The 21,758-nt window shown below is 33.0% G+C and overlaps 1 protein-coding gene across 4 annotated transcripts in view; it reads right to left on the bottom strand.

Moving 5' to 3' along the window:
• LOC306867352 (sentrin-specific protease 7-like) overlaps nucleotides 1-19,529 on the bottom strand; it is a 44,173-nt gene extending 24,644 nt beyond the window's left edge. For 2 of the 4 annotated variants that reach the window (XM_079412958.1, XM_079412959.1), the window contains exons 1-10: nucleotides 19,356-19,529; nucleotides 17,587-17,691; nucleotides 17,185-17,285; nucleotides 15,553-15,813; nucleotides 15,357-15,448; nucleotides 13,165-13,346; nucleotides 11,181-11,481; nucleotides 8,896-8,993; nucleotides 5,596-5,736; nucleotides 3,451-3,484 (exon numbers count right to left, since the gene is read on the bottom strand). In XM_079412958.1, the coding sequence (XP_079269084.1) occupies nucleotides 3,451-3,484; nucleotides 5,596-5,736; nucleotides 8,896-8,993; nucleotides 11,181-11,481; nucleotides 13,165-13,346; nucleotides 15,357-15,448; nucleotides 15,553-15,813; nucleotides 17,185-17,285; nucleotides 17,587-17,691; nucleotides 19,356-19,388 (1,348 nt within the window). In that variant the 5' untranslated portion in view covers nucleotides 19,389-19,529. Of the gene's footprint in view, nucleotides 1-3,450; nucleotides 3,485-5,595; nucleotides 5,737-8,895; nucleotides 8,994-11,180; nucleotides 11,482-13,164; nucleotides 13,347-15,356; nucleotides 15,449-15,552; nucleotides 15,814-17,184; nucleotides 17,286-17,586; nucleotides 17,692-19,346 lie in introns of all 4 variants that reach the window. The other 2 variants (XM_079412957.1, XM_079412956.1) reach the window with 2 other exon arrangements.
• Between the last annotated feature and the right edge of the window lie 2,229 nt (nucleotides 19,530-21,758).

Here is a 21,758-nt window from a genome sequence, read left to right as displayed (position 1 = left end):
TTGATATTCTTCAGATTCTGTGTGGTCAGTTCACATCAGTGACAGAAATTTATCTTTTCATATAAGTTTAAATAGATTTGTACCTTTTTTACCTTAAAGCAATTTGACCTTTATTAAAGCAATTCTTTCTTAAAGTATGCATCTTTTGAGTCAAATTGTTACATTTAATCAGTAAATTAGACTAATAAGACATTTAGGCTGTTACCAAACAAATGAAACCAGTATCAACAAAATTAATCTTTGCAGAAGTTGCGTCTGAAGTGGCCTTTAGATGCGTTTACACACTGTTTGCAGCTCAGAGGGACATGGAGTGCTTTGACCTGCAGTTACAAATGCATAATGTTTTGATATTTTAAACATAAAACATTAAATACTGATATTTGAAATTATTTTAAAATGAACCGATACTTTGAATGTGAAATTAAGATCGCCAGTAGGTGGCAGCAAGTCACTGTTAAGTGAGTCATTGCGAATGAACCGAATCTTTTAAACGGTTGATTCATTCAGGAACTAAACATTGTCATGTTGTTCAGAGATGCAAAAAACTGCGCTGTGGCTGTTTGGAATTATTTTTTGTTGGCGCAATGGAGCAAAAACAGGCAATATGGTGTCTAAAACGTAAGTGTCTTAATATCAACTTATTGTTTATTGAACTGTTGTATAAAAACAATATCACAATCATGCTTATTTTTGAACAAAAAAACGGCACTCTTCGTGTGATTGTAACTATATGAAATGATTTATATATATACATTTTCTGCCCTCATATCTTGAATTTTGTGATCATTTTTAATGCATTTTAATAGACTGAATCATGCATGCAGTGAATGCACACACGCTCTAGTCTAGACTTCTAGGGGTGTTTTGTTTGGTTTTTGCAAAATACTCGATAATGTCAAATTGCACATTGTTAAAACAACAATTACGATATTATCGCAGACGATATATATATATCTCACAATATAATTATAATTACCAACTAGCATTGGTACATTCTGCTATTTAGTGCCTATTTGTCACGATGTACTTTCCCGCCAAATATGTTTTTTCTTGTCAAATATCCTCTTTCCCTCCTGTCACATTCCACAAGTAAAATGTGTTTCAAACAACAACTGACATTGACTTGACGCACACTAGCATATGTACATCAATGCTAATAGCTAACAGCCACTAGAAATGTCCAACCACATTTTTTTCTTGCCAAATATCCTCTTTCCCTCAGAAAAAAAGAAAAGAAAAAAAACGTCACATTATTCATATAAAATGGGGTTCAAACAGCAACTGACATTAGCTTGACTAACTTTTAGGTGCGCACTAGCACATGTACATCAATGCTAATAGCTAACAGCCACAAGAAGTGTCCAACCTTTTTTTTTGTTTTTCTTCTCAAACGTCCTCGTTCCCTCAGAAAAACGCACATTATTCATATAAAATGGTTTCGAATAGCAACTGACATTAGGTTGAATAACTTTTAGGTGCACATTTGTGTACGTACGTCAATGCTAGTAGCTAACTGTGTCACAAACTTGATAAAATGCTCTCTTTGTCCCTTGAAACAGGATAGTCTCATTTAAATGAACACAGTGTGAACTAGCATTGGTACGTTCTGATATTTAGCCCCCGTTTATCACGATCCCATCACACGATGTCCCACCACATTTTTCTTCTTGACAAATATCCTCTTTCGCTCAGAAATATGTCACATTATGCACGTAAAAGGGATTTCAAACAGCAACTGACATTGATTAACTTTTAGGCACACACTAGCATACGTCAACACTAGTAACAAACTGCCACAGATTCATCACAAAGGCTTGATAAAATGCTCTTTTTGGCTTCCGAAACAGGATGGCCTTGTTAAAATGATTTGTTTTAATGTCTCTCGAGTGGGTAGCTTACGCACAAAGACCCTAGAAAGCTAAGAATAGAGACGCACTTGTCTGAAACCCTCATAAGCATCTTATACACACACAGGTGCTCTATTGAATGCATTCAGTAATACGGGGATGACTGAAGTCACGCAAACAAGTTCTCTGCTCTTCCTCTGTCTCACACACATAAATAGAGTCTTAATCTGAGCCGTCTTAGCGGTGAAACTAAGAGCGAGGAGGGAGAGACAGAGGGTCACAGACAGTTGAGGAGAGACAAAACAAGGTGAAGGGTCAAAGAACTCTGCTGGACGCCCATCCAGTGAGCCGATTGGTGTAATTACACTTCTTCACCACACGAGGCAGCACCACAGCACAGCATTGGGGTTTTGATACATAAACTTTGTATTAGCAATCAGATTTGCTCACTGGGTGTCTGGATTCTATATTGGTTTCACAATAAATTACTCGCTGCTAATGTGCACGTGTCATGCAATATAACACAAAACACCTGTTTAAACGAGTCTAGTTTTTCACTGCTCTTCCCAGCATGAGCACCACACTGAATAAATTAATACTTTAATAGTCTCACACACACATGCTAGAGCTAATTCCAGTATGTTTATGCTTTAACATTCAGCAACTTGTTGACAGACTTCATCAAGAGAAGTAAACCAAACTGACCACATTTCACATTTAATGCCTGCATATTATTCTGGCTTTATAAACTAAGATAATAAGATGTAAATATATTATTAAAAATATTACTAAAATATATTTTTAGTAATTATATATTATTAAATATATTACTAAAATATGAAATTATTTATTTACACACCATTTTTAAACTACAATTTAATTTATATATTTTTTAAATATGTAAAAACAATATTATGTATAATTAGATAATCATTCAATTTAGCATAAAATGAGTTATTGATCTACGTTTGTCATTTTTAAACTAATGTTTTATTATTATAATTATTATTTTAACTTTTATTTTTAATTCTGTATAATTAGATGTAATATATTATAAAATATTACACATTTATTTTATATTTACATTTATAATATTTACAGTCTACTTTACTAGATGTATGTTTTATATTTATTTTCAATTTTTTATTTACACAATTAGGTAGATATCATTTATTAGTTAATTATTAAATATAATATTAAATACTATTAAATCCTTTTATTGACATTTATAATTAAACTTGTAGTTTTTTTCTTTAATTCTAAAAAATATAAGTTTTAAAAGCTTGTATAATTAAATGCACAGACATACAAAATTTTAAATATATATATTTTTACAATTATTTTAATGTATACAATTATAGTATGTATACATGTATATATGTTTTTGTAATTAGATGTAAATATGTTTTGAAATAATTAAATATAAAGCTAGTCCTTATTGTTGAGCCCTGATATAACAATCAAGAACAGATTTATGGTCCACTTTAATGGTCAGGTGACTTTCTAGGTTCTTTCTCTTTCCTAATTTCTCCATCCCCAATATTTATTGTCTAAAAGAAGAAAAAAAAGAAAAGAAAAAAAAAAGATTATTAGTTATAAATACCTTTCAGTGGTACAGAGAAGCCTTCATCTGTGATCTATAAAAGAAAGAGAGAAGGAAAACATCGCATTAAGACAAAAGCCAAACATGGACGGGATAACAAAGGGTTGGCGGTCTCTGAAACTGCTGACAACAAAGTCTGTCCACCACCAGATATTTAACAGACTGAAGATATAAAAGAGCCATTCTGCTACAGATAGAAAAGCAGAAAAGAACACCGTCAAATAAAACAGTGGTCAATGAACCCAAACCAGAACAGAGGATGTTTCTGTTGGGATTCGTTCCGATAAAGACAACAAACGCTTGACACTTCCTCTCTGTTCCAAAACTCAGCGCTCTTGCTGCCTACATTGGCAGTTTTTTCAAAGGCAGCATACTTACTGAAACCAACCTCAAAAGAGACTGATTTGAAACAGTCTACATAGACAGGAAATACACAAAACATATCACAGTAAACATGATAAATATCTATGCAATATGAATATGATTGCATAGTATAAAATTTATAATAGAGACTTGCAAAATAGTATTAATTTTCTTGATTAAAAATCCTACCAGCCTTATGTATCAATCTTGAAATATGACTTAAATCTTGAAAGTTTGCATCAGGCATTAATGAAGTTAAAATGCAAATAATTGTGATTTGCTAATGTACAAAATTCAAATGATATAATTTAGATGAAAATCAATGTGCAAACTGATGACAACAAAGAATTGTGTATTGTACTGAATCATTTTAAATTGGCAAAAAAAAAAAAAAAAAAAAAAAAAAAACGCTTGTGTATTGAAAACCACTGAATCATGAATCAGTTGACTATTTAAACTACTTTAATGATATTTAAAGTATTAAACAAATTATGTTTTATTTATCATTTTTTTAATTTTTTAAATAATTTCTAATTTCTAGTATTTGTCCACCGCATTTTTTCATCATGATTTGTTTATTTATATTATTATTCACAGCAGTGTATTTTTTTTTTACAAATTTCTTTTTATTTCTTTATTTTAAAAAAATCCATATATTAGAGTAGTTATAATACATAGTTAATATACATGCATATAATTAAATGTATAATACATTTATATTATTTATTTAAAGCACTGTTGCACCCTGTTTGCACTGAAACCATTTTTGCATTAAAACAATTTTTTTGGCATTAACATTTTTGACATTTTATTTGGCATTTTATTTTGCCATTACTATAAATAAATAAATTAATGAATAAATAAATAATGGTTCCTTAAAGGAAAAAAAAATATCTGATATTAGATTATGTATTATACATATAAATATTATTGTATACATGTATATTAAATAACACATATTATTTATTTACAACATTGTGTCACCCTGTTTTGGCACTGAAACTATTAAACCTTATTAAAACATTACATTTATTTTTATTTTGGCATTAAAATGTGATTAAAACAAGGTTCTTCAGAGATTGTAAGATCGATTTCAGAATTTCAAAACCATTTTTTCAGGTTTTACAAGGTTTTGGAACAGAGATACTGACCTGTTAATCACATCCACACGTTACACTCATTAAACACATCCTAAACGAGCAGCCCCCTCCAGGAGAGCAGAACTCTTGCTTAAAGGCTCGTAAAAAGACAGCAGAAAAGCCCCTGTTATGTGCTTTTGAAGCATTGCTGGACAAACAGCGATAAGCTGTGCTGTACTCCGTGTCAAGGCCAGTTTAGGTTACAGCCGCTGTTGTTGTTCTAATAAACACGGCTTTCAGCCGCTCCGCACTGTTTCGGCTTTAACTATCTGAATTTTCTGGCAAACAAACTTTCGTTGGTCTCTTAATCACAACTGCAGCCCTATGTCGTCTAGCTGTTGCTTTGTGGTTTGTAGCAGGAACGGCCAATTAAAATACTGGAATAACAGATGTCCTTCATTATACAAACAACAACAAAAATCGAACTGCGTGATTGGCTGAATGAAAGAGCTGGAACCATGTGTTGGAAACTCATCCGGCCAGATCTGGAAGATGCAAACGAGAGGCCTAATTCAATGCGACCAGATACAAGAATTAAGATCTTCAGACTGTTGTCAAATCTAGTGGGTTTGAGACCACTGCTGAACCACTTTTATAATTTAATACAACTATAAATCATATTTTCTGCTTAAGTTTCTCTCACCACAATGGTCCCGTTGGCCTGCGCCTCGAATGTGTCGTAATGGAGTCTGCTGAAGTCCAGTTCTATGATGGAAGGCACTTCTACTTTGGTTGCTGATCTTTCACCTCCTGCGTGTGTCTTTGGGCTCTTTTGGTTCCCTGACTAAAGTGTGAAGAAAGAGAATGAAAGAAAAAAAAAAGCATTATTAATTTTTATATTAGTGCTGTCAATCGTTTAAAAAAATTTACTTATTAATTGCACATTTTAACAAGTTGTTAAATATACTTTTATATTGCAACAATTTTATATTCAATCTTCGAATTATTGTAGAAACAACATAAGACAGTATATTTTTAATATATGTTAATTTAATAAGCATCTTTTTTATGACTGAAGGCGCGTATCACTGATACCAATACACTGATGTCTTCAGTAAATTTTTATTTTTTTCCTAATATTTAACCACTGACTATTAATTTTAACATTTATTAGACTTTAAGAATAACAACTTTAATTTAAAGTGCCCCTATTATGGCTTATGAAAGCTTATTTTTTTGGTTTTGGGAGTCCCCAACAACAGGTTGACATGCATGTAAAGTAAAAAAAAACACTTTCATTTTCTTATAATATGAATTTATTTTTACCTTATTTGCTCAATGACTCCCAAACGATTCGTTTACGATTCATTTTTCCAAACCCCTCCTTTGCATGATGCTAATCTGCGGTGGTTGGTCCGATTGGTCGATTTAATTTAAAGCAGCGTTTGTGAGTGCAGTATTGTTTTGTTTACAGCGTTACCAGGGAAAGCACTATTTTTAACGCTCCAGAAGCGGCACCTAGTGGCAAAGAATGAATTTGCATTTTCATCCAGACCAACGCGAAAAGACCAACAAGTGGGCTGGCAATATGCTAATGTTTCATGTTGACATGAAAGGGCTTGGAATTCGTTTTAAAAGATGTGCAAAAGTCTCCCATTTGATGTGGTCGTAAAGATGTTCTGAGTCTAAATAAGTGCTATTCTTGTCAAGAAAAAGAGCCAGAAGCAGCAGTTGTGAATGGGGTAGCTCTGCACCTGCGTTAATTGTGTAAAATAGTTTTAATGCCGTTAAAATGGAAAAATGTATCACCTGCATAAGCGCGCAAATTTTGACAGCACTAGTATATATACAAACATTTGAGCAGAAACATACCTCAGGTTTTTAAAAACTTAAAATAAATAAATAAAAAATACACAAAACATGAGTAATAGAGGTGACAACATATTGGTTTGGGATTTTGTTTTTATAATTATTTGACTCATTCTTGGGACAAAACATGTTCCTCAATATATCGTAACATTTTTATGTATGTATGCATGTATGTATTTATTTGTGTGTTTATTTTTTTAATTACCACAAAAAATAAAAACAATTCTTAATTCATAATAAAATAAATAAATAAAATTAAAATACTGACAACAAAGAGCAGTGTTAATTTTACATTGTAAAAATACACTTTTTTATATAAAACAGACACTATTATGTACTAATGCTTTTAATATGCAATATTGAATTTTTGGTCATCATTTTTCTTGGCTGTAACGAAAACCAACAAAATACGCTTTTTATAAACGTTTCTCATTTGGTTTGCATGCCAGGCTGAAGGTGAACACACCAACTGATATTGAGAAACACCTGAGTCGCATTGTTGTAATCATCCTCAAACATCACAACCCTGTGATCAAGAGCCAAACACTTCTCTCAAAGACGTTTCTAGTTCAGAATAAAAAGCAAATCCAAAATGCTGCATACCAAAGCCTCTCATACTGTGGTGCCATACTGAATTTGTTCTACTGTCAAAAAAACAAAGCAAATTGAAGATGTGTCCAGCTTGGACAAACAAAACTAACGATTCTGACAAAGGAAATTCATTGAGAGGGTTTGATGAATAGTTGTAAACAAGGGCGAGCCCAAAACTCCACAGCCATACTGAACAAATCTAGACTTCAAAAGACAGATGTGCACGAAGATAAGTTGAAACGAGTCAACATTTGTTTAGCATAGTCCTTCGGCAAAGTTTCAAAGCTTCTTCAAACGAGACTGATTCTCGAGGACACAAAAGCTTTATCCAAATGGTGTGGGTTAGATTTGAAAAATGATAGGGACATCTGAAGATCAGTCGAAGATGTAACAGTTTTCCATTCCACATTGATTAGGAGAAAAAGTATTTATACACTCCCTTTCAAAAATTTGGGGTCAATAAGAATTTAATTATTTTATTCAGCAAGGATGCATTAAATGAATAAACAGTGACAATAAAGACATTTATAATGTTAAACAAAGATTTCTGTTTCAATTAAATGCTGTTCTTTTGAACTTTCTATTAGAATCTTAAAAGTATCATGGTTTCCACCAAAAAATTAAGACGCACAACAGTTTTTAGCATTTATAATAATAATAAATCAATAACAAATCAGCATATTAGAATGATTTCTGAAGGATCATGTGACTTGGAAACTGGAGTAATGATGCTTTGCATCACAGGAATAAATTACTTTTAAAAATATTTTAAAATAGAAAGCAGTTATTTTAAATTGTAATAATATGTCACAATATTACTGTATTTATGATCAAATAAATGCAGCCTTGGTTCTTGTCCACTTTTGGGACACATAATAAAAATATCTAAAGAAAAAAATTAAAAAGAAAGAAAAGCAGACCTGTATATCGCCCTTGTTTATTTCATACAGTGCAAAAACTCTTATTTTTATTTGATTTATTTGTAATTTTAAGAAATTTAAATATATCTGCATGTTAGAATAATGCTTTTATTTTAATAATAAAAAAACAAACACAAATAACACTTATCACATCTTGGACTGCCAAATGATTAAAATATTTTAATAATCATGGTTTATCTTTTTTATTTTATTTTTTACATTCTTAATGTTAATGTACTGCTTTTTACGTTCACACTCAGTTTGCATTTCTCAATCCAGATTCCACTTTGTCCACTGGTGAAAGGTCACTATTTTATTTAGGGATGCACAATATATCTATAATTTTGCCACAAGCCTGAAAATTTCTATTTCACCGGTTGTTGACGTGTAGGTGGTATTTTAATAATAAATAAATGTCAATAAAAATGTTTTAGTTTAGCATCCCATCTGAGTTTGACTTACGAATAAATTATTCAGTGACTTCTGTGAGCGTATAACCACAAACAGCATTAAACATTTATCATTCGTAATTTGCGTTGGATAAAAGCGAGTGCTAAATGAATGAATGCAAATGTTTATGACATGCAGTCAGTCTAAATCTACACCCATTCGTTTTCCGTTACCTGAGCGTCCCTGATCCCCTCAGAGTTCCTCTGCTCTTGCAAACTCCCAGACACATCATTCATCTCATCGGCTCCTTCATCATCGCTGGACAGCACAACTGAAGGAGAGAGACAGATGTTTATTAACCAATCCGAAATTCCTTTTATGCAAAAGGTCAGATCTTCTTGCTTCCATGGATGTTCTTTGAGGCATAAATCATCAGGTTGTGCATTATAATACAATTTGCGATTTTTTTTTTTATATTAAATTAGGAACAAATGAAGAATAGAAGCCTTTTCACCAGTGGTCTGAGACTTCTGGACCACACCGCACGTGTCTAAACGTTCTGGAGGAAAAACAAACTTGAGGCCTCCTAGATAAACTTCTGATGCTACATTTTCCAGTGAGGTAAACGCGAGTCTTGACAGATGTTTGCTTCAGTAAACAGTTTGTGTGTGTATTTGAAAAGTTCACATGATTAACACCATCGAGGGTCAGATGGTCATTCCGACACTGTGTTCTTACAGTTCAATATTATGTTTCTAATAAAGCTATCAGCCGATTTTTCTTGCATTTGGCGATTGATGAGTGTTAATTTCTGAACACGTATTTATCTTTTTCCATTCTTCTCTGCAGCAGAAGCTTCTCTTTGGCTGGGTCCCATAATGGGCTTTGAGAGAGAAAAAGGGACATGGGTAATCCTCTCTCTTTTTTTTTTTTTTTTTTCATCCTTAACCTCCTTCCCTTCCTCTTCCTGTCCACCAATCCATCAGAAAACAATAACAAATCCAATGCTGCCCATCTGTTTTTGCTACATTAAAAGTGGTTTGAATTGGACAGATTTGCAAACTAAGCAGATGTATGTTCGAATCAATCTGTTCAAATCTTCTTTTTTCAGATTGTCACTAAAGCAAAAAATCATAACAAAAGGGAACTGAAGCTTTTAAAGATGGAAAAAAAAATGAAAAACACCATAAGATAGCTTTTTTTTTTTTTTTTATCAGAAAAAGAGCAAAATGAATCATTATTTTAAGTCAGTTGATGAATCAATTGATCTGATTTACAAAACCAGCCTGAATGAACTCACTGACCTAACGATCCAGACTGGGACAGAAGATCATCAGTGATGAACAAAGTTTTAGTCTGTTTTTCACACTATCATATGACTGCTGAAGACAACATGTCGTGAATGTGCGTAATCAATTTTTGGGTGACCATTGACCAACTATTCCTTTAACGGCAACCATAATGGGAGATAAGGTGTTTAGTCCCAGCTGATCATGAGGAGGAGGATGGTACATCTACGTTCCTCTCTAGCAGACAGAGGTGTAATGGGCTTTACCCAGACCTTGAGTCAGGATTGCATTATATATATATATATATATATATGTACCATAAGAGTTATTGGAAAAGGTTTCTTTTTTTTTTTTACCCGTTAGGTTAATTAGGTTTCACTCTCTTTTTGCATTCCCATTCAGTTTGCATTTTTAAAACCAGATTCCACTTCATCCATTGGTGGAAGTTTATTATTTTATTTAGGCATGCACAATGTATGCATCCACAATATATATATATATATATATATATATATATATTTGGGTTAATTCGGTTTCACTCTCTTTTTATGTTCACACTCAATTTCTCAATCCAAACTTTTTATTTTATTTTATTTTATTTTTTATTTAGCGATATAAAATGATATTGGAAATATATTTGTAAATGCTCATCTTCCCTATTTGTACATTTTAATTACCTTCGCCATCATCTAACAATCACTTCAAGTTAATCTTTAGAAACACTAATAACTTAATAAAACACTTAATGTAATCTTTAGCAAATCTCAAAATAAATATCCATTTTTCATAATGTACATTTCTGTTTGTTATAATGCTGTGATGCATAAATTAATTTTTATAATTTTAAATCTTTTATTTTTATCAGCCAAAACAAAAATAATTATCAACTTATTGTATTGTAATATTGATGCATCTTTATTTATTTATTTTAACAAACCTCTAATAGGTTGGAGTTATCTTGACCTTCTGACCATTTCGAAGAACAAGATTTGGTGCCTTTGCCAATCAGTGCTTTTAAGAAATACGTCTTCCATTAAAGACAAAGGCAGCACATTCACTTTTTTCCAAGCATTTATGGGGTAAGCTGGCATACACGGCATGCAAAAGCTGTTAAACGCACTACCCACCTCCCTAAAGGGTAAGAAAGTTTAAATAAAGCAAGTCTGCAGTGTTTGAAAAGTGATGGAAAGAATAATATTAAAGAAAGAAAAAAAGACAGTCACACGAACTTGGCTCTGTGGAGCTAGGCTTGGTTCTCTTGTAGGTCTTGCAGAAAACCTGGGGCTTCCTCCTCAATCTGTTGCTGTAAAACGAACCAAAAGGGTCTTTGCTCTTGGCCTCTGGAGGGAAAGTCAGTGGGTCTTTTCTAACAGGCACAGAGGTGGCAGCTCTTTCTCCAGAGGTCCTCAGATACCTAGCTGGAGCCTCCTGAAGAGAGCGGCCTGAACAGAGGCTGGATTCATGATTGGACGGTTTGGAGACAGATTCTTTATTCAACACAGTTCCATTCTTGTTTTTGCTTACTGTGCTCTGGAGTCAGAAGGGACAAGAACAAAGAACAAAGAGGTTACAGATAACCCTATAGCTGAGTGAGACAACACCCTGTCCAAAACTGGCAAAGGTTCAGCTCTTTAATATTAATAAGGTAACAATACCGAACACTTAGCAACAAAGCAACCTTAGCATGAAGTACTTAATATTCATGACCTAACACTTAGTTAGAAAATGTAAGATTCCAACTATGTCTAAGTATCAACATCAGTATGACTAAATTAATAAGTACTACTCATATTATGGTGACTATGGATGCTCTAGGCATAATAGCAACACTTTACCATAGTAGGATCTGTAATATAACCACTATTGTACCGATGACAGTATGATCTAATTCATATTTATGAGTCCTACTATGGTGAAGGCTCAATTCATGAATATTAAGTAACATGAATGCAAGCTCCTGGAGGGTTTTGAGGCAATGTCAGTATAACCTATTTTATATTTATGAGCCAAGACTACAAGTTGTTCTACGGTGAAACTTTGCTTCATGATTAGGTAGCAAAAGCATAACTGGTTGGTCAGTGTGACCTCATTTATATTTATGAGCCAAGACACCATTCAAGGTGGTATGATCCAACATAACCATAAATACATAATAGTTATGACCTACAAATTTGCCATGTAGGAAGGAATTGAACTTCACTACCTCTGTACCAACATCAATATGGCCAAATTAACGAGTATGAATCCTGGTGAAACTTCTGTTCGAGAATATTAATTAGATGGATACTCCAGAGTGGTAATAAATCAAAATCAGACTTAATAAGCATTTATGACTTAATAAGCCACAGTAAGATTTGTAATATCACCACTAGTGTACCAATGATGTTATGCACTAATGAATATTTACAAGATCTACTATGAGAAAGGTTTGCCTCATGAATATTAATTAGGTATCATGACCAGTTGGCAAGTGTGACCTTATTTATATTTATGAGCCAAGACATTATTTGATTCACTCTAGGACTGTTATAAACCAATGTCAGATCCAATTAATATTTATTATCCAAGACTTTGCCATAGTAGGATTCATAAATATTTGCTTTGACATTATGATCAGATAAATGTTTATGAACCCTACCGTTAAGGCCTAGATCATAAATATTAATGAACATGACTGGATACTTTATAAACTATAAATTATAAACCTAATTTATATTTATGAGCTAAGTCTTTGGAACAACATTGCTATGAACAAATTAATATCTATCAGTCCTACTATGGTGAAGGTTTGATTAATGAATATTAATTAGATAACACAACTGCATTGTTTGCAAAGGTTATGAAGCAACATATATGTGATCATTTCTATTTATGACATTGTCGATACAAGTTGATATGATCGAACAGGATATAATAAGAAAGCCCTAATTAATATTCATGAGCTAAGACTTTGCCATATTTCCGCATTATGCTAAGCTTTGGCATAAATATAAATGAGGTCGACCGTCGAAATGACAATGCGTCAAATCCTTCCTCGATACAAGCCCTACTATGGAGAATTCATGAATTTAGAAATTCCAGATAACTTTGCCAAATGTAATTAATATTAATGAGCTAGAGACTTACAGTAGAAAGATTCATAATTTTGAAAAACTGAGTGGGCACTACAGATTCTTGAATGTCTTTTAATGACAGACCTGAACACAATCTCACCTGAGAGACGTCACCAACATAACCTGTGGATTTTAATTTGCGGTCTTCCTGTGAAATGTGTGCCGTGTCCTCTGAAGTGGATGACCTCTGTGTCTCTTTCACCTGAGAGTGGCCTTGTGTCCCTTCAGTGTCTTCTTCCTCATGGAAAAGCCCACATGCCTCCCGTTCCCCCGGATCCAGGCCTAACAAGATGGAATTATGGAGAACTTGGTGAAATAAAAAAAAAAGAAGAAAACTCCAGGATTTTACAAGCAGCATATAACCTTCTCCTAACAACTGTTTTTTCTCGTTATGCAGTCCTCAGTACATATAAAATGGCCTTATTGACCAAATATCATTCCTCCACCTTGGTGGAGGTCACATCAGCCATGAAACGGGGCTAAATCGCCCAATTCCCCGGAGATGTGGAACTAGACGGAGTATAAGAGAGAAAGCCAGCGAGAAGGAGAGCAGCAGGACCATTTTAACAGATCCATAAAGTTAAGCATTTGTTTATTTATCAGCGATCCAAAGCCAGGAAAACTCTGATGCCGTCCAATATTATGTAGAGCAGGGAGTGAAGGAGGGTCAAAGGAAAGGAGACAGCTGCGAGATGTTAAACATACTGCTTGAAGCACAATGGAGGGAAAGAGCAGAGAGACAAAGCTGATCATTAAGGTACTTAGAGATGCAGAGACTTAGTAAAGTCCAAAAATGGGGCATTTTCCCTCATTAGCTTCTTGATAATCTACAGCAGATATCTCAGCCAAAGTTTACAGTTTGCTTTAACTGCTTATTTTGTTTAATGATCCAACTCATTAGAGAAAAAATCAAGTCACTTTCTGAATTACACAGGAATAGTCATGCTATACTGAGTTTGCGTTTTTTGCCAAGAATCAGTATGAAGACAATTTTATTTCAAATTTATGGTTGATTTTATTCTATAGTTTTATGTTTTCTGAATAAATTGTTAGCGGTGTGTCCGTATGCCATACTCAGCACCACAGTTCTAACTTGGTTGCCAAGTAAAAAAAGAAAAAAACTCATAACAGAATGTCTTTAAAAATGAATAAATTATATGAGGTGCCAAACAGGAAATAATTATACAAATATATAAATATATAAATGTGAACTGTGAATATATAGAAGTAAATCTGAATATATAAATGAAAATTGTGAACATATAGTTATGTCTGAATATATAGATGTAAATCTGAATATTTAGTTAGATGTCTGAATATATAAAAGTAAATCTGAATATATAATTTACATTTATATATTCAAACTTTACAAATATATTTTCGGATTTGATTCTCTGTATTCAGACTTTTAACAATATATTCAGATTTACTAATATACATATATTCATGATTTATGTTTCTATATTCAGAATTATATCTACATATTCACAATTTAATTTATATATTTAGACTTATACAGTTACAAATCATATATAGAAGTAAATCTGAATACTGAATATTCAGACTTGTAACTATATATTCAGATTCACATTTCTATAGTCAGATTTATAACTATATATTCCATTTTACCCCCCCCCACACACACACACATATACATATACATACATATATATATATATATATATAGTGTGTCACAATTGACATTTATCTAATCTGATTTTATATAATTATTTCCTGTTTGGCATCACACACACACAAGAAAAGAGTGAAAATTAATTAACCTGACAGGTGTTAACTAAAACTATTAAAAACCTTTACGTTAATTGAAATAAATGTTAACTGAAACAAAATAAAATATTAAAATAAAAGTTTTGGTCATACTGTCAGTAAACACTTCTGAAGCTACATTTCTAACTTCCTTTTAGTTTAAGTACTAAAATTACTAAAACGGAAAATAAATAAATAAATAAATAAATAATTATAACTATAAAAAGTAAATAAATATTTAAAAAATGTTAACTGAAATAAAATATTAAAATAAAAGTTTCTGTTAAAATTTCAGTAAACATGTCTGAAGCTACATTTCTAACTTTCTTTTAAGTGCTAAACTCACTAAAACTAATAAATAAATAAATCTTAAAAAATATATAAAACTAATAAAACACAAAATTACTAAACTAAATTAAAATGGAATCGGAAAATATAAAAAAATAAAGCTAATTAAATATAAATAAGTTTGTTTATAAAATACTACATTAATGATACTTATATACAAGTAGGACATGGTTGTACCTCGACGAATCTTGAACGAAGAGCTTTCAGAAGCCCCCGTATGGTTCTCATCATGGCAGAGAAGAGTATCTGACGCTCTTTTGGGTCTCCATCTGAAACAAATAAACATATTTGTTATAAAACCCACTAGATCGTACTGAAATCTCCCGCTCTGAACCACGTGCACTAACTGCCACACCATGGATGAGCTTCTCACCTGTTATTTCCTGTGAAGTCTCTCCCTGTGGTTGGAGTTTGACACTGGGCTCTGAAACCGGGCGTCTCGGACACCTTATTGGGTGTCCTGTTCACCTGAGCAGGGCTGATTTTTATGAGTTGTTTGTTCATTTTAAAACTGAATACTCCACGTGTGGCTCCTTTGGGAATGTTATCCGAGCAGGTGCGTGTGACGCGGCCTGGTGTGCGTGAATCCGGTGAAAGATCCCGTCGGTCACCGCTGAGAGACGGCCTGATGGGTCTGCAACAGAAAAATGGAGACAAATACAAATCAAATTTGCTGTTATGCAACTGTTAATGATGTTTTGCTTTCTAAATGTGGCTCCGATACTTGTTACAATGTAAATATATAGATTTTTTTTGTCCATTTTATCATCCGCTAGGAAAAGAATTCAACTTAAAATTAAAGTCTGACTGCTCAAAAGTTGCACACTTTAATGCTTAAGGGGTTAGGAATTTGTTTTGAATCATTAAAATTTGTTAATGTTGTAAAAAGTATATTTTGCTCACCAAGGCTGCATTTATTTGATCAAAAATACAGTAAAAATAGCAATATTGTGAAATATTATTACAAATTAAAAGAATTGTTTTCTGTTTTGAATATATTTTAAAATGTAATTTATTCCTGTGATCAAAGCTGAATTTTCAGCATCGTTACTCCAGTCTTCAGTGTCACATGATGCTTCAGAAATCATCCTAATATGCTGATTTTATGCTCAAGAAATATTGCTTATTATTATCAATGTTAAAATCAGTTGTGCTGCTGAATAATTTGATGTAAATCTTTATTATTTTTCTGCATTCTTTAATTAATTTTATTTTGTTATAACACTATGCATGTCTTTTCAATCACTTTTGATCAATTTCATGCATCCTTTTTGAATAAAAAATATTAATTTCTTCATTGTAAAAATACAAAACATATATATAATGAATTAATATTCAACATTTTAATATACAATATTGAATTTTCTTCTTCTTATTATTAATTTATGTATTTATTATTTAATTTTAATGTATTTTTGTGAAAACACTCCCATTCAAAAGTATAAAGTAAGGGGAAAAAAATGCAAGGGCACATTAAATTAATTAAAATGGAAGTAAAGATATTTATAATGTTACAAAAAAATATTTTTATTTCAGATAAATGCTGTTCTTTTGAATTTTCTATTCATCACAGAATCTTGAAACAATTGTATAATAGTTTTCAAAAAAATATTAAGCAGCAAAAGCCATTATTAATATTTGAGTGCCAATAATAATTGAAGTTCCTGTAGGATCATGTGACGCTGAAGACTGGAGTGATGATACTGAAAATTCAGCTTTGCATCACAGAAATAAATAACATTTTAAAACATATTGAAATAAAAAAAACAGTTATTTTAAATCCTAATCATATTTCCATTTTTAATCAAATAAATGCAGCCTTGGAGAGCACAGACTCATTTCAAAAACATTTGAAAAAAATCATAATTACTCCCAACTTTTGAGCAGTAGTGTAACAGTGAAGCTGGTTTTAACACACACCACCTACAAAGTGAATAAACAGCTCCATCTGGTGATGGTTTCCAAACTTTCAAAGCATCCAAAGCATGATATACTGAAGTCTTACCTCACCGATTCGCTCCTCTGACCTTCTTTTGACAGCATATTTCCATTAGAACTGCTTTTCTGAGACGTTCTTCCATTAAGAGTGACTGAACCCCACTGCCTCTGTGGAACAAGAAACAGTTGAACAAAAAAAGTTGCTTTACATGAAAAGACTGAAATGTGACGGACAACACATTTTTATTGGTTGATATAGTGTAGATCAGGGGTTCTCAACCCTGGTCCTGGAGGGCCACTGTCCTGCAGAGTTTTGCTCCAACCTTGATCAAAGTCACCTGCCTGTAGCTTACTAGTAATCCTGAACAGCTTAATTAGCCGTTTTGTTTGATTAGGCTTGGAGCTAAACTTTGCAGGACAGTGGCCTTCGAGGGTTGAGAAAGCCTGGTGTAGATGAAGGCGTTATTACCTTGTGCGAGTTGCTGTCCTGCAGTCGAGACAGTGGAGATTGCATGTGAAGACTGCAAGAATCTGATGGCTGCTTCTTCTTGGGGATTTTGAACGGGACTGCCATCTACAACACACGTGATAACTATTAGGATACTCAACGTATTTGTTAATCATTTCACTTTTACACTATGATAAATCAGCTTAATACACTATAGCAAAAAGTATGTTTTTTTGGGAAATCGAAAGACTTATAATTTGTCTAGACAGGGTTTCTTCAGGTTTTATGAGGATACATTTAAGAATTTATAAGAGCAAGTAAAGAACAATTAAGGAATAAACGGAAGGATTTACAGAAAACCAAACATTAATACATCAGTATGTTCTCAAAATGTAAATGTCTGGGGTCGTATTTCCAACAGATCTGCATTACTTTTTTTTATTATTAATTTTAAGTAAATAAATAAATAGAATATTCCACTAAAATATGGAAATAATAACTTTTACTGTACCTGCAAAACATACATTTACTTGAAATGCAAACTAAAGATATGAAGTGTCTTATTTTCTGAGGAATTGATCAAAATTAAGCAAGTTTATGAAGCAAATACACTGTAAAAAAAAAAAAAGTTGAGCCAACCAGCTTCAGCAGATTTGAGTTTTCTCAACTTGTTTTAAGTTTATACAACAAAAAGTTGAGAATCTCCTACAAAAATACGTTGAGAAACTCAAAAATCTGCTGAAGCTGGTTGCCTTAAAATTTTAAGTTGGCTCAGTTTTATTTTTTAGGTTAAGAAAAAAAATTGAAAAAAAAAAAAATTAAAATTAAAAACACCATTAAGAGATATTTGTTCTCGTTTTAAACAGAAGCTCACTTCATTTTGTTCAATTTCTCAGAAAACAAGACTTCTTATCTTCATTCTCAAGAAAATGTATCTTGATTTAAGAGTGTTTAGATACAAAAACATGAAGATATTAATTTTTGCAGTGCATGCAACATTTAGTGCCATGACTTTCTGCTAAAATCTAAGACCTTTTTAATGCCTTAATTTGTGAAAATTATGACATTTTATACTCAAATTATACTTGATATTGTTACATATCAAGTAAATCATTATGATTAATAATAATTAATGAATCGCCTTCAAAATAAAACAAAATTAAATTAAGATTATGGTTTTCATAAATAGAAATATTCAGATATATGCTGCTACAATTTGCACATACTTCTTTGCGGTTTGATCTTTAATAAGACACAGAGTGTTCTAATTACAAAATAATAATACTAAGAAGAAGAAAAAGAAGATTGTTCATTGTGATATTGGCAGCCCAGATATTAAAAATTCATAATTTATTTTTATAAACCAATTTCATATGCAGAATTTGGATTTTTCATCTTGGGAATCTGTCTTCCACAATTACTATTTAAGTTAGAAACTAGACCCATTTGATTCATTGTAAGTAAACAGCAGTGACCAAAAGCTGTGATATACTTCAGCATAATCCAGACTACTAAAAAAAAAATTATAATATGCCCATCTGACTACCAAAACTCACTGATCAATAATCAAACACAGATTTCCATACACAACACCATGCACGAGCTATAATCTTATATATATATTAGAAATAATAATCACAATATAAGTGTCTAAGAAGCTCTAGAGCTAATGAATGTGATTAATGTTAATCAGTTTAAACATGTAGCATTGGCTGCTGCACTCCAGGGCCAGTAATATTAGACATCTGAGCTGATATTAGCTTCATAAACGGCATACTTACAGCACACACCTGTCTGAGGCTCGCTCTATAAATATCAGGCATGGGCTATGAACGGGTGAAGGCACTGCTAAATCATTCTGGTCAGCAGAATAGCAATAAGTGCACTAAGAAGTGGGCATCTCTCTTTCTGTTTATGTGCGACGTTCTTCCTAATTCTTCTTCTTCTTCTTCTTCTTCTTCTGCAGTTTGGCGGTTGTCGGGTAAACAATCGGAATCCTTACAGCGCCATCTGGTGTAGAGCTGGAATTACAGCAAAAAAAAACAAATATTACAGGTCCTTCTCAAAAAATTAGCATATTGTGATAAAGTTCATTATTTTTTGTAATGTACTGATAAACATTAGACTTTCATATATTTTAGATTCATTACAACACAACCGAAGTAGTTCAAGCCTTTTATTGTTTTAATATTGATGATTTTGGCATACAGCTCATGAAAACCCAAAATTCCTATCTCAAAAAATTAGCATATAATGAAAAGGTTCTCTAAACGAGCTATTAACCAAATTAACTCTAAACACCTGCAAAAGATTCCTGAGGCTTTTAAAAACTCCCAGCCTGGTTCATTACTCAAAACCGCAATCATGGGTAAGACTGCCGACCTGACTGCTGTCCAGAAGGCCATCATTGACACCCTCAAGCAAGAGGGTAAGACACAGAAAGAAATTTCTGAACGAATAGGCTGTTCCCAGAGTGCTGTATCAAGGCACCTCAGTGGGAAGTCTGTGGGAAGGAAAAAGTGTGGCAGAAAACGCAGCACAACGAGAAGAGGTGACCGGACCCTGAGGAAGATTGTGGAGAAGGACCGATTCCAGACCTTGGGGGACCTGCGGAAGCAGTGGACTGAGTCTGGAGTAGAAACATCCAGAGCCACCGTGTACAGACGTGTGCAGGAAATGGGCTACAGGTGCCACATTCCCCAGGTCAAGCCACTTTTGAACCAGAAACAGCGGCAGAAGCGCCTGACCTGGGCTACAGAGAAGCAGCACTGGACTGTTGCTCAGTGGTCCAAAGTACTTTTTTCGGATGAAAGCAAATTTTGCATGTCATTCGGAAATCAAGGTGCCAGAGTCTGGAGGAAGACTGGGGAGAGGGAAATGCCAAAATGCCTGAAGTCCAGTGTCAAGTACCCAAAGTCAGTGATGCTGGTGTTGGTCCACTGTGTTTTATCAAGGGCAGGGTCAATGCAGCTAGCTATCAGGAGATTTTGGAGCACTTCATGCTTCCATCTGCTGAAAAGCTTTATGGAGATGAAGATTTCATTTTTCAGCACGACCTGGCACCTGCTCACAGTGCCAAAACCACTGGTAAATGGTTTACTGACCATGGTATTACTGTGCTCAATTGGCCTGCCAACTCTCCTGACCTGAACCCCATAGAGAATCTGTGGGATATTGTGAAGAGAAAGTTGAGAGACGCAAGACCCAACACTCTGGATGAGCTTAAGGCCGCTATCGAAGCATCCTGGGCCTCCATAACACCTCAGCAGTGCCACAGGCTGATTGCCTCCATGCCACGCCGCATTGAAGCAGTCATTTCTGCAAAAGGATTCCCGACCAAGTATTGAGTGCATAACTGAACATAATTATTTGAAGGTTGACTTTTTTTGTATTAAAAACACTTTTCTTTTATTGGTCGGATGAAATATGCTAATTTTTTGAGATAGGAATTTTGGGTTTTCATGAGCTGTATGCCAAAATCATCAATATTAAAACAATAAAAGGCTTGAACTACTTCAGTTGTGTGTAATGAATCTAAAATATATGAAAGTCTAATGTTTATCAGTACATTACAGAAAATAATGAACTTTATCACAATATGCTAATTTTTTGAGATAGGAATTTTGGGTTTTCATGAGCTGTATGCCAAAATCATCAATATTAAAACAATAAAAGGCTTGAACTTCTTCAGTTGTGTTGTAATGAATCTAAAATATATGAAAGTCTAATGTTTATCAGTACATTACAGAAAATAATGAACTTTATCACAATATGCTAATTTTTTGAGAAGGACCTGTATATGTTATCTATCACTAATAATGGATATCACTCGTAACGCATAACAAAATTAAGTAGTACCAAAAAATAAATAAATGGTGGAAATGGGTTAGTATTGGCGGGTTTTTTATGTAGTTTTTAAAAAATGATTTTATTATTAATTTTGATGAATTTATGCAATTTTATTATTATTTTAGATGAAGGTAAGCATATGAAACTGTCCAATCATAGGGGGTTACTGAGATAAAAATAAGTTCATCTGGTCATGTGATCTCAACATGGCAGCCTCCATTGGGCAACCTCTCTTGTAGTAAAGCAGTTTTTCTAAGCCACTTACATCTTATAATAGCGTACATTATTTTACGTTTTAAAATATTTGTCAAAACTACTCTTTTCTTGGTGCACCTTCTCTATAT

The sequence above is a fragment of the Barbus barbus genome (genome assembly GCF_936440315.1).
Source record: "Barbus barbus genome assembly, chromosome: 49".
Taxonomy (NCBI): domain Eukaryota; kingdom Metazoa; phylum Chordata; class Actinopteri; order Cypriniformes; family Cyprinidae; genus Barbus; species Barbus barbus.
The sequence above is the reverse complement of the archived record's forward strand: the minus strand, read 5'-3'. Positions and strand labels throughout refer to the sequence as shown.